Below are 13,206 nucleotides of genomic sequence, written 5' to 3' on the forward strand. Positions count from 1 at the left end.
AAGGAAGGGAAGAGCTGCAGCATCAGATTTGTGTTTTCAAAAGATCCTTCTGGAAGATGAGTGGAGAATGAGCCGGGAGCAAAGGGGAGGCCGGAATGGCATCATTGTTCATGGTTGTTCACTGGCATCTGCGACTTGGTAGACTGGCCCATGTTCACCTTCCATTTTATCAATCTGAATTATATCATCATAGTTATCAGCAGCAGCAAACACAGCTCCCCATGTGGGGTGGTTCTAACCTTCTCAGTTTCTATATTCTATTTAATTATTTTCAATGACTGTTTCTAGCTTTGCTGTGTCAGTCCTGACACATAACTAGTGTCTTAGCTAGAGGCCCATAAGTTTTTAACAAGGGTAGGAAAACGTCTCTTTTGTTCTAAATTTTCTCCTGATTCCTCCTAGCACTTTGTTAAACTTTTACTTCACTTTAAGAATGGAGAGCAATGTCTACACTATATACTGAATCCCCTTTCACTCATAATAAAGATGATTTTTTTTTAAGGTAGTACTTTTACTTACCCAGGATGAAACTTATCAGGCCCTTTCCTCCCACCCCACAGCTGTCTGATACCATCCTTGCTCTTGAGTAAATAAAGCAACATCCTTGAGCCTTCTTTTCTGAATGCTCTAACACAGTGGTTTTCAGCTAGAGGTAGGGTTGCCCGATAAAAATACCAGTATTTCATGGGACATACTTATACTAAAAAAATTCATTGTTTATCAGAGATTCCTATTTAACTGGGTATCCTGTATTTTTATTTGCTAAATCTGCCATCCCTAACTGGAGGTGATCTTTAGAATCACCCTTAGAGTTACAAAATGCAGATGCCTGGGCCCCATTCAGACTTACTTCTACTAAGTCAAAATTTCTGAGGGCAGTTTTGAGCCATACACCTGATTAAGAACCACTGTTCTAAAGCTCTGAGGTAGTCCTCACACGAGCTCTGCTTGTTGCGTACCTCCTGTGTGCCAGGCATTGCACGAGGTGCTGGGGATACGATAGTGAACAAACACCTTGGCTACCCTTTGCCCTCATGATGCTTTCAGTCTGGGGTCAGGGAGAGTGGGGGAGGATGAAGAGACAGATGTTAATGAAATCATCACATAGACATACAGAGCCACCCAGGGGCACCCAGCTGTGCAGAATGAGTGGGCACCACCCTGTCTCCTGAATGATGCAGCATCAGGCCGGTTTGCACACGAGGCAGGCTACCCTGCAGGGTCGCCTGTGGTCCTCTTAGCCCAAGAGCCTGCCTGCCTGCTTCGTGGTCTCCTAGGAATGTTGTACAAGTAGGAGTTTGGTCAGTCCTAGCAGTTTGTATGGTTAGACAGAGGCTGCCAGCGTGAGAAATTGGAAGGATGTGTGCTATGGAAAGGGATGAAATATCCAGGATGAGAATTTTCTTCCCCTGGCCCATCAAAACAGCTCACTGTTCTGACTTCCATGTTTCTGGGTATGGAATTCCTATTCATTCTACTCACCCAGGCTCACTGTTTCTGAGTGATCTTTGACCCCCCCCCATTTCTTTCTCACTCACCACATGAAGCAGACCCCAAGTCTATGCTTTCTCTCTCTTCAGTGTCTCTTGAATTATCCTTTCTTTTCCATCCCTATGACCACTACAACTCATTAGGTTGTCATAATTCCTCCCCTTGACTATTTCAGTATCCTCTTAATGGGTCATGCACCTTTTATTCTTTCTTTCCTAAGTTCATCCTAACCCTTCTAGGACCCACCAGTGCCTTCCTGATAGAATATTGACTTTTAAACTAGCTTCCAGGCCTTTCTGTGATCAGGGGTCTGCTTAACTTTCCAGTCATACGTGGTCTTTTGTGACTGGCTTATTTCACTTAGCATACTGTTTTCAGGGTTTAGCCATGTTGTAGCATGTATCAGTATTTCATTCCTTTTTATGGCCAAATAATATTCCAGTGTATGGGTATACCCCATTTTACTTATCCATTCATTAATTAATGGACATTGGGTTGTTTCGCTTTTTTGACAGTTATGGATAATGCTGTTATGAACACTGTGTACAAGTTTTTGTATGGACATAGGTTTTCAATTCTCTACTTATGAGTGGAATTTCTGGATCATATGGTAACTCTAAATAGTTGAACTGCCAGACTGTTTTCCAAAGCAGCTATACCATTTTTTATTCCCACCAACAGTGGATGAGAGTTTCTATTTCTCCACATCCTTTCCACCACTTGTTACTCTCTGACTTTGTTATTCTAGCAATCCTAGTGAGTGTGAAGTAGTAACTCACTGTGGTTTTGATTTGCACTTCTCTGGTGAATTATGATGTTGAGCATATTTTCATATGCTTTTTTGTCACGTGTAAATATTCTTTGGAGAAATGTCTATTCAAGCCCTTTGCCTATTTTTTAACTGGATTATTTGTCTTTTTATAACTGAGTTGTAATAATTTTTAACATATTCTAGATACAAGTCTCTTATAAGATATATGATTTGTAAAATTTTCTCCCATTCTGTAGATCGTCCTTCTACGTTCTTGATGTTGTCCTCTAAAGCACAAAAGTGTTTAATATGGATGAATTCCAAGTTGTATATTTTTATTTTGTCGTTTATGTTTTTGGTGTCATGTCTAAGAAACCACTGTCTAATCCAGGGTCATGAAGATTCATTTCTGTGTTTTCTTCTGGAGTTTCTGGTTTTAGCTCATATATTTAGGTTGGATCCATGTGGAATTAATTCTTACATATGACCTGAGGTAGGGGTCCAGCTTCATTCTTTTATACGTGGTTATGCAGCTCACTTTTCCTCTTCGTCTCATTCTCCAAAATATAATTTGCCCTATCTGAGACCCCACCCCCTTTTTGAACAGATGTAGCATGATAGAGTGAGAAACACATGGAACATAAAGACTTGAGTTCAAATTTAAGCCAAGTCATTTCTAGCCACATGGCTATATCATTCAGGGTCCTGTGAGGAAACAAAGTGACACACTCAAAGGTTGTAACTGAAGCGGGTTTAAAGAGGTAGCTATTTACAAATGTGTAAAGACAGTTAAGAGAACAAACAAAAGATGGTAAAGCACTGAAGGACTGGCAATATTAGGGATCTATTAGCATCCCTGGACCCAAAGGAGGAAGGGGAGGGAACAGCGTTCCCAAAGCCTGCCAAGACCTGGAGCTTCAGAAGCAGCAAGAGGTATAAATACCCTAACATTTCTCTACACCCCCTCCTCCTATGATTCCTATTGGCTGAAAACAACCGGAAACTAGAGGGGAAGGAATTCCAGGTAATGCCTTCTATGTAGGTCAGCCTCTCAGAACAGAGAACAAGACAGAGAAAGATGGGAATAAATCCAAGGGGGCAAAGATAGAAAAACCAGTACAGTGACCTTGGACAAGTCACTTAACCTACTGCCACTAGACTCAAAGCCCCATATGTGAAGTGCCTCTATCCCAGCAGATGCTCAACAAGTGGAGCTGTGACGATGTAGCTACTGATAGTGCTCTGGAAGTACAGGCTGTTCCTCCATTCACACTAGCCTCTACTCCCTATCTTCTTCCTCCTCCGTCTGGCCTACCATTGAGAATTAATGTAGCTTTTATACTTTTATGCTGCTTGTAATCATATCAAAGAACTATGTGCATGACTTATTAAGGAACTAACTTCTATAAAAATAGAGTTTGGGATCATGCAGTAAATCTTTTTACACATAAATTGTGTGCAAGATAATGAGGTTGTTATTAGTTATTAAGAAAAACAGCAACATAGATCATGTCACTTCTCTGCTCAAAACCCTCCAATGGCTTCTCATTTCTCTCAAAATAAAAGCCTGATGAGATCCTACATGATGACCCCCCTTCCCTGAATGCATTTGACCTCTTTTCCTATTATTCTCCCCCTTATTCACTTTGCCCCAGACATAGCTGCCTCCTTGTGATATCTATAAATCATTGCAGCTCCCACCTCCAGGCCTTTGTACTGTCTGTTCCCTCTGCTTGGCATGCTTTTCCTCTGGATATCTTCATGCACTCGCTCACCTCCTCAAGTGTTGAATATCGGTTTCCTTCTCAATAAGGCCTATCTTGACTATCCTATTTAAAATTGCAAATTTATCCCCACCCTGTCACAGCCCTCCTGATCCCGTTACCCTACTCTACTTTTTTTTTCCATAGCACTTAACATCTTCTAACATACTATATACTTTAATTATTTATTACATGTATTGTTTGTGTATTGTGTTCTCCTCCCACTAGAATATAAGCAGAGATTTTGTTTCCTGTTTCATTCACTAATACATCCCAAGTGCCTATAAGAGTGACGACACATAGTAGGTTCTCAGTAAATAACAGATGAATGAATGATACATGGATAAAGGATAAAATCAATTCAGCTTTATAGAGAATTAGACAAATCTAAAATGTTTTATCCATTGGGGTTCTCCCACAGTCCTAAATTGACAGATTACTTAGCCATAGATAGTCTACCTCTTATCCTTCCTATATCCCTCCCAGTGACCTCAAAGCTTTGGAGAAATGACAAGTGGTTCTTGCTTACAAAAGGGCCAGAAATCACTGTCTAGAATATTCTGAAATAAGGCCCTGCTGCATGGGCAAGGGGAAAACCAAGCTCCTGAAAATTGTTGTCATGGCTATCCCAGGTAATTTCAACTAAGATAGAAATATCAGTAAGATTGCTGGTGAGGTTTGGGGGCCATCTGGATAAACATCAGACAGGAGGCAGGCATTCACCCAGCGGACAGGGGTTGACTCTTGGGTTTTGTTCTTCTCAAGAGGAGGTGAAGAGATGAAAAAGAACGACAGTGGGCTCCACCATTAGAAGCCCTGTGGGGTTGTGCAGTATGGTAATCTGCACAGCCTGCTTGGTGGAATTGGCAAAAACTATCTATTATATTGCTCCACTTTGTTACACTTTTCACTAAAAAAAGAGTAGAAGTATTGATTCTTATGGGAAGTGTAAAGCTTAGGAGTCAAGTTGTGTACAAGGATCCAAATTAGCTTTCTTTGTCTTATTGAAGTAGGGAATATGAACAGAAACAGACAAGGAATAATGGATGATTTCAGATTTGTTGACATTGGTGGGCCAAATTAGAGAGTTATATACATTGCATTATCTAATGAAATCTGTGAAACTGGAAAACTTCCCTCAGAGAATGGATTAGAAATCAAAACCATGACTTCTAGAATCTTTCCCACATTGGAACAGAAAAACCAACGAGGTGCTAACGCTAAGAAATTGCTGGGTCATTTTTAAAAATAGCTAGATTAAGATAGATAGGTATATCAAACACTGATTAATTGGGCCATAACAGTAATTAGCCTTTTAGTTCAGGTGGCCTGTCTTTCCAGCATAGCCCTGGAAACAGACTATTTTTGTGCTAATGAGATATGTATTTTTTAAGCAACGAGAAAATACCTCCCCTAATGGAATTTTGTTTGATTTCTTCTTTTTCTGTCCATCTGTCTGTCCTTGTGTGTGCCTCTTTCTTCGCTCTGTGGGACGACAGAACCATCTGCCGCAGAATCCCAGGGGAAATGCAGCATCTCCGAGGATGAGCTGATCACTGCCATTAAGGAAGCAAAGGGGTTGTCCTTCGAAACAACGGAGAGTCCACGGCCAGCGGGCCAGGTGGCCGACAGGCCGGAGGCCAAGGCCAGGTCCGGGCTGCCCACCATCCCTAGCCCCCTGGACCACGAGGCCAGCAGCGCGGAGTCGGGGGACTCGGAGATCGAGTTGGTGTCCGAGGACCCGCTGGCCGCCGAGGACGCTCTGCCCTCGGGCTACGTGACCTTCGGTCATGTGGGCGGCCCGCCGCCATCGCCGGCCTCTCCGTCCATCCAGTACAGCATCCTGAGGGAGGAGCGCGAGGCTGAGCTGGACAGCGAGCTCATCATCGAGTCGTGTGATGCCTCCTCCGCCTCGGAGGAGAGTCCCAAACGGGAGCAGGACTCGCCGCCGATGAAGCCGGGCGCCCTGGACGCCATCCGGGAGGAGCCGGGCGCCCGGGCCGAGGAGCGCGCCCACAGCCGGCGCGGCCTGGCGGAGCAGGGGCCCTTCCTCAAATTCCCTTCGGCCGTCCCCCAAGTCTGCTCCGAGCTGCCCTCTGGAGACGGAGCCCCTGCGCCCGAGGGGCCCGCAGTGCCGCGGACACCTGTGGAAGCAGCGAGTTACGACCAAAGCTCCCAGGCCACAAAGGGCCCTGGGCCTCGGGGTCCAGGCGTCGCGCCCCCTCTGCTGTTTCTCAATAAGCAACAAGGTAAAGTGACAGCTTTCTTGATTAAAGTAGGTTGTCTGCTTACTGTTCTCCCCTGGGTGCTCTGAGATATTGAGCAGAGGGAGGTGGTTCTGCCTTAGCCCAGTAGTCACGTCCTAGCTGGTCAAACAATTGACCGGAGAACAATTCCGAGGGGGGTGGGGAGGAGATGAGAGGATTCAGATTCGCAGCTGGGGCTTCCATGGAAGAAACACGTGCTCCGAGCTGCGCTGGGCTGGCTGAACCAGAGCATCTCCAATAATGAGCGGTTTTGTGTACATTCCAAGATCTCCTGAATGGAGTGAATGTGTCCCTCCTTTCGTTCCAGGGCTGGGTTTCCTCTCTTGGGAAGAGATGGGGTTTTGTTATTGTCCAGTCTCATTTCCAATTTCCCACCCTCTCAGTGATGGGGTGTGGCTACAGTCCCTCTAGGTGCTGGAACCCACCATTAGCACTTGCACTTGGCCAAACTTGTTTCTTAAATGGGCCAAGAGCATCTCAGCGCCATCCTTTCTCTTACCAAAAAACAAACAAAACAACAACAACAACGACCACAAAACCAGCAAGGAATTTGGGCCTTGATAAGGTTTTTGTGTCCCAGCTAGCCAGGAAAGACAGTGACTGAAGTTAGTCCCAGGATTTCTCCTGTGCCTGAGCAAGGCCTAAGGTGACTAATTAATTTTAAAGTCACTTTTAACTTAGAATGATTTTAATCTGGCCATTATATTTTTCCTATGAGAAATCTTGAGTTGAATGAAGTCTTCAAATGCAGAAAAAATGGAAGTCATTATTTTGTCTTCCAGACACTCTTCCCCCCAAGTCATCCCCCACACCAGATTGCAGTTGTATAATGGAATTCAGGAAAGGAATGAAAGAGTCAGGTGAATAAATTAGGCCCTGCACAGTCTAGTTAATGGGCTACACTGAAGATAGACAGTCTCTCCCCAGGTGCTGGGTAGAAGAACATCCAGGTGGAACTTGAAAACAAACCCTAAAAGCACAACTCTGTTCAAGGTCCCCTCTCACCCATCTCCTCTGCTTTCTGTTTTTTTAGAAGTATTTTGCCTTTTGGGGATAAATGATTCTGAGAGTACACCCTCCATCCTGTTTATATGCTAACTTCAATGATGTTAGTAGCAATTAAAGTGCCTCGTATAAAAATAGAGGACAAAAACTTTCTCATTATAGATTGGAAGCTGGCTTCTAAATTCTTTAAAATTAGCACATTGGAAAGGGGGAAACTGGAGGAATGTAATAAAAAGATAACCCTGCTGCATGGTTGCTGGAGGCCTAGACATGTGGCATCATGTTGGGGCTGATATAATTGACTCCTGATTTCCCAAATAACTTATCCCTGAGAGTTTAAAGTGTATTTAGTGTGTGCAATAGGGAGGCTATTCTATGACAAACTTAACAGTAGGAATGTGTATTTGTTGGGTGAATATTAGAACTAATTTGGATTCTTTGCTACCACTCTGACTGTGGTGGGAAGGGGCCCTGCAGCTTTCAGGGAGCTTTGGGAAACAGCATTAGCCTGAACAACCTGCAGTTCCCTGTGGTCCTGAAGCAGGAGAGCTTGAGTCATTCGGAGTATAGTTTCATATCACCGTACTGTAACACGCATGTGTTTCCATTTTATCCCCTAACTAGTGTCCCCATAGTGAAATAGTCACCATGTGCACAGTGCTGCTCAAATATATTTATCCTCAAAAGTAAGTAAATCTGAAGGCTAATAAAGAGAAAATGGTATTGTGTAGGCCTATTTCCCTCGTTAGTATACTTGAGAGACAAGTATGACAGCTGGAACTGACCGAGTGACCAGACATCCGATGAAGAGCTAAGGTGATGGAATACTACAGCTGTCAATGCAAAGGCTTCAGAGAGTATTTTATGGCTGATTCTGGTGTCATTCTAATCTCTGTGCAAGTTGCCTCATATGGTTTGGACCCTCTGCTGCCAAGTTAGACGTTCGAAAGGAGAAAGTGGCAGTCTTTTCAAACAATTAAGGCATGGCAGGGTGAATAGCCTCTGCTCTCCTCTGCACTGAGGGATCCTTTGAAATCCAGTCTCCCACTGAAACTCAGCACTCAGCCTCATTATCTATGAAGAGTCTAAAAGGCCCTGGGGCAGCCAAGCACTGAAGGTTCTGGGCAGATGACTCAGTGCTGCCAGCAGGTTATTGGAGCCCTGAGTTCTTCAGGTCTCCCTGCTCCATCTCAGCATGTGGGAGGATCAGTGCTGACCAGCCAGCGCCAGGCTATTCTTAATCACTGTCAGTGGACAGTAGGATTGTGCTCAAGTCAAGTGTGACTCCCCTCAGCAGTGAGGTCAGGTCAGCTTCTGTGGTTTCCTGAAGCCTCCGGCAGTATAAATGCATTCAGGTTCATGCATTCACAAGTATGCTCATCTCCTTGGCTTTGGAGTTATTCTGCTGATGCTGGGCCAAGTTTTAGAAAGGTCCAGAAATATTTAGAATAAGGTTTGGCAAATATCTGACGGCATCATAGCACATACTGTCAAGGAACATCAGGCTTTACTGGTGTGCACATGCCCTAACAAGGTCTATTTTTGGACCTTTCTTACCTTTTGGAGACCTCTGCTGCTGTTTCACTGAAGACAAGATGTGGTTCATCATATTCCAGTTTCCATTCTCTGTGCACCCCCTGAGCTCCTGCTACCCTGTCATTCTGCTTCCTCATAGCCTCTAGGATGGCCTATCATGAACATGATAGGATAGATAAGTTTTCATTGTTGCAAGGTTACCCTGTTAGGAACATCTAAGTGAAAGCCAATTAAAAATTCTAAATAAAACACTAATACCCAGTGTGACTCATCAGGATGGGTGTGTGGTATATCCAGACCTATTTTATCGCAGAATCTTTTATTAGAGTGTGCTGTAGAGTTCATCTTCTAGGGCGTATTCTTTGGGAAATAGTGGTTTCTGGGTACTCACCTCCATTCCCTGCATTCTGATTACTTTTCCTTGCAATTCAAAAGCATAGTGTCAGACCAGCCATGTGGATATCATATGGGAGCCTGTTAGAAATGTCAGGGTCCTTCCCCGACCTACCTACTGAATTGGAATCTGCATTTTACCAAGGTCCCCTAGTGATTGCTATTCACATTGAAGCTTGAGAAGCAATGTTTTAGACCATGGCAGTCAGCTTTCACATTCCAGCCTGAAACTGTTCTGATGAAGGTCACCAATGACAACCTTCTTACCCCCCAAAAGACCTCTTTTCGGTCTCATCTTTCTTGTTCTCCCTGGTACTTTAATGTCATACTGCTGAACAGTCCTTAAAACAGTGAGAAAATAATGTATGTTCAAAATAATAATTTAAATTGTAAGAAATGGTGCAAAATAAAACGTTAAAGTTCCCCTACTCCAACCTCACATTCCTAAGTCTCAGAGATAACCACAGGCTTCTGTTTTGTTGTTGTTGTTGTTGTTCCTTTCAGAAATTTTCTTTATGTATCACAATTTTTTATTGCACAAGTGACATCATGTTGGACAGACTTTTGCAACTTATTTCTTTTAGCAGTAAAATCAAGGATAATACCGGCTCACATGGAGACTCTTCTCTTCTTCTCAAAACTTTCCCCCCTTATCTCCGTGATGTTTCTCCTTCCTGGTTATCCCCTCAGTCTCTGACCTCTTTCCCAATCTCTTTTGCTACCTTCCTTCCAATTCCTCTGTCTGGCCCCGAGTTCTTTCCCTGTCTTCCTTTGTCCCTCGTTTCCTTGCTCTCATCCACACAGGTTTTCAGCCACTGCCTCATGTGTAGCACCTCCCAGATCTCTGGCTTTTACACTGCTGTAACACAGATAACATAAATTTCACCCAAGGTTATGCCAGCCCCACCCAAGCAAGACCTTACCCATTCATTCATTCATCCTTCCTTTGATTCAACCAATATGGCGTACTGCCTGCCTGACACTAGCAATATAGTAATGACCAAAGCAGACATGAATCCACCCCTTGCAGGGCTTACATTTGGGTGGGTGGGGGGCTGACATTAAATAGGAAATCAACAGAGTGACGTGTTCTCTTGAGCGAGTACCTGGTGATAGTGGAACTTAGATCAGAAGGTCAGAGAAGGAGGAAGCTGAGGAATCAGCTGTGGCAAGAGATAATTTTTAAAAGTTCTGGACAATAGAAAATGCAAAAGCCACAGGCAGGAAAGTTCTGGGAACATTCTAGAAACTAAAAAAAAAAGTCTTTATAGTTAGAGTATGGTAGGCAAAGGGAAAAATGGGGTTGGAAGGTTGGCAGTGCCCTTTCATGCCCAGACCATGGTGCAGAATTTGGTCTTTATCCTACTCATCATAAGATGCCATTATAGTAGTTAAGGCACGAGATGGCAGTGTCTGGGAGAGGGAGGTAGCCATGAAGATGGAGAGGAATGGATGGGTTTAAAGTATATTTTGGAGATTGACTTAATAGCATTTACTGATACATTGGATTGGTGGTGGGGGTGACTTTATTCCCAACATCTCTCAAATTATATTTCAGTTTTTGTCACCAGAATCATTATAAATAGATGCAAAAATACTTACAATAGGAAAAATACCCCAAACTTAGCTGCTGTTTCTTTAGTCATTGAGCCCAATTTTTTATGTCTGCTATTGGAAAATCATCCATTTGGGTTATGCTGGCACTGAAGTATTCTCTCACAGGTTGAGCTGTATATCTAGTATATTTTCATGGCCAAACATCTGGGGGTATAATGGTCATTAATGTGTTTTGGTGACAGTGATATTTGAGTGGCTGAGACTGGAGCTTGGATGAGGGTCAAATATGGTACTTGTGGAGGTTAAATAAGACATATAGTGAGGTAGGCAGGGATGGTGGACAGCAAGTTGGTTTTTTAAAAAGAATTAAGTGTCAGTTTGGCTAGGGCCAGGAACTCACAAAAGCTTCAGGAGTCTAAAGTGCAGTTCCAAATATGGATCAAAATTACACTAACAGACAAAAGAAAGACAGTAGCCTGCCAGAGAGCAGAGGTTAAAGTCAGAGAAAAGGCAGTTTAAGGCAAGCACTCAAACTAGGGTCTGAAGTGAGGACAAGCATACCACTGGGTCTAGTTAACTTCAGCTCAAGCCTACAGTTGACCATTGTCTTTATCTGTGATTACTCAGTGCTTCCTGAGTTAACCCTATCTCTATAATGGTCCTTCTGGGTTTTAAATGACCTAGGCCTGAGAAAGTGGTCCTCTTCTGCCTGGTAAAGCATTGATCCAGGACTCTTCTCTCTTCTTGTGGAAACTAGGGGCATGTGACAGGGAGAATGAATTGGGGGCTCAGTGGAACCATTTGTTTTTCTAGACAGTGTTTCTCAAAGTGTGGTTGGTGAACTATTTATATCATAAGCCATTTGTTAAAATACAGATTCCTAGGCTCACCCCAGGATCTCCTAGGAAGGGGCTAAGGAATCTGCTTCATTAAGTGGCTCCCCAGTGAATCCTCGGCACACCAGAATTTGAGAATTATTGTTCTAGGTACTGTGTTGAGGCTGATCTCTCAAAGCCCTCAGAGTTATCTTTGGCAGGTTTTTCCTCTAGTGTCCCATCTTTTTCCAGGGCCTGAGCCAGAATTCTGCAAGGTGGGTTTTCTGATTGAGTTTAAATGTTAGTTAAAATGGCTTATGTGTGGGGTTTAGAATGAAATTTATACTGTTAACTCTGAGACTTCCACCTCCTCATAGGAGAAGTAGAGGGAAGGTAACGTGAGCATACCCTTGGCCTTACCAGCTCACTCTGGAGGGCGCTCCTACTATCTCCCCACCCCACAAAGCCTCTGGAACAGAGAACTTAATAGGGCTGGCAAGGACGCAGATCGATAACCATTCACGTTCCCAGTAGTTTGGGGCCTCCTGGGTTAGAGGAGTCCTCCAGGTTGCCTCTGTCCATAGCTTGGAGAATCATGGGAGAGGGAGAAGTCCTGAGGGTGGGGTTGAGCTCTACACTTCCAGTCACAAATGGGGAATAGCAAGCTTAATCTTCTTACACAAGATCAAAAATTTCACTACCACTAATAAATAATTCAGTTCAAAGCTGCATATTCTGGTAAATAACAGAATTCTGGTTTAACTCTTCCCTTCTGGCTGGACCTCATTTTCTTACAACTCTTGGCTGAACACTGAAATCTTGGGGGATTTACCTACACACAGAGCACTTGCAAAAGCAGAGTATGTTTTCCAAAACTATTTTTTTTTTTTTTTTTTTACTTCCAAACTCACTTTTGTTTATCTCCCCTAGCAACTCTAGGAGATTTGATGCTATGTCTAAAAGCACAGAGGAAATCAAGTAAAGCAGAAGAATGGCTTTCATATTGATTTTCCCCTCTCACTGTTAATGTCTGTTGCCATCCAGTGGTTGTGATGAAAATATCCAACCTCTACTTTTTAACCTCATCTCAAACCACCAGGATTTGAAACTTACAGATCTCCTGGGTTATGTCCCGTAAGTCCCATAGTTGCATAATTTTATGTTTTGCCTCTCCTTCTCTATATCTTTCTCCTTTGTACTCTCCTTTGCTGATGCTAATTGGTCTTACTGTTAGAAATACTGGTGAGGTAATTCTGAGCAAATTAGAAAATGACAATCTTGTCCTCAAGATGTTCTATTGCTACTTAGCTAAATATTGTCATATCTTTGAATGATTTTACAGTGTCCACATGGCTGGACCATTTATATGGTGATTGATGATTTAAATTATCATCCATATTTTTCTTGGAATAAGCAAAAGGACAGAGGTCCAAATAACCTGTTAGTTTTTACCAGAGTTAATTTTAAGCTAGGCCATTTGGCCTGTGCCAAAAAATATAGTATATAGGATTCATGAGCCAAAGTTTCATACTAACTGGAGTTTTTGGATCAACATCCTCCTTTTAAATTGAACTCAGGGTTTGAGGTACAGTCAGTTGTTCTAGGTGATATTGCAGGGATAGAAGAAC

General features: G+C 43.2%; 1 protein-coding gene across 2 annotated transcripts in view; it reads left to right on the plus strand.

The window, feature by feature from the left end:
* The window catches only part of RTN1 (reticulon 1), a 278,485-nt gene that overhangs the window by 146,483 nt on the left and 118,796 nt on the right, over positions 1-13,206 (plus strand). For both annotated transcript variants that reach the window (XM_082386510.1, XM_082386509.1), the window contains exon 3: positions 5,505-6,254. In XM_082386510.1, the coding sequence (XP_082242636.1) occupies positions 5,505-6,254 (750 nt within the window). The remainder of the gene's footprint in view (positions 1-5,504; positions 6,255-13,206) is intronic.

Source organism: Balaenoptera borealis (genome assembly GCF_965194805.1).
Source record: "Balaenoptera borealis genome assembly, chromosome: 3".
In the NCBI taxonomy this organism is placed as follows: Eukaryota; Metazoa; Chordata; class Mammalia; order Artiodactyla; family Balaenopteridae; genus Balaenoptera; species Balaenoptera borealis.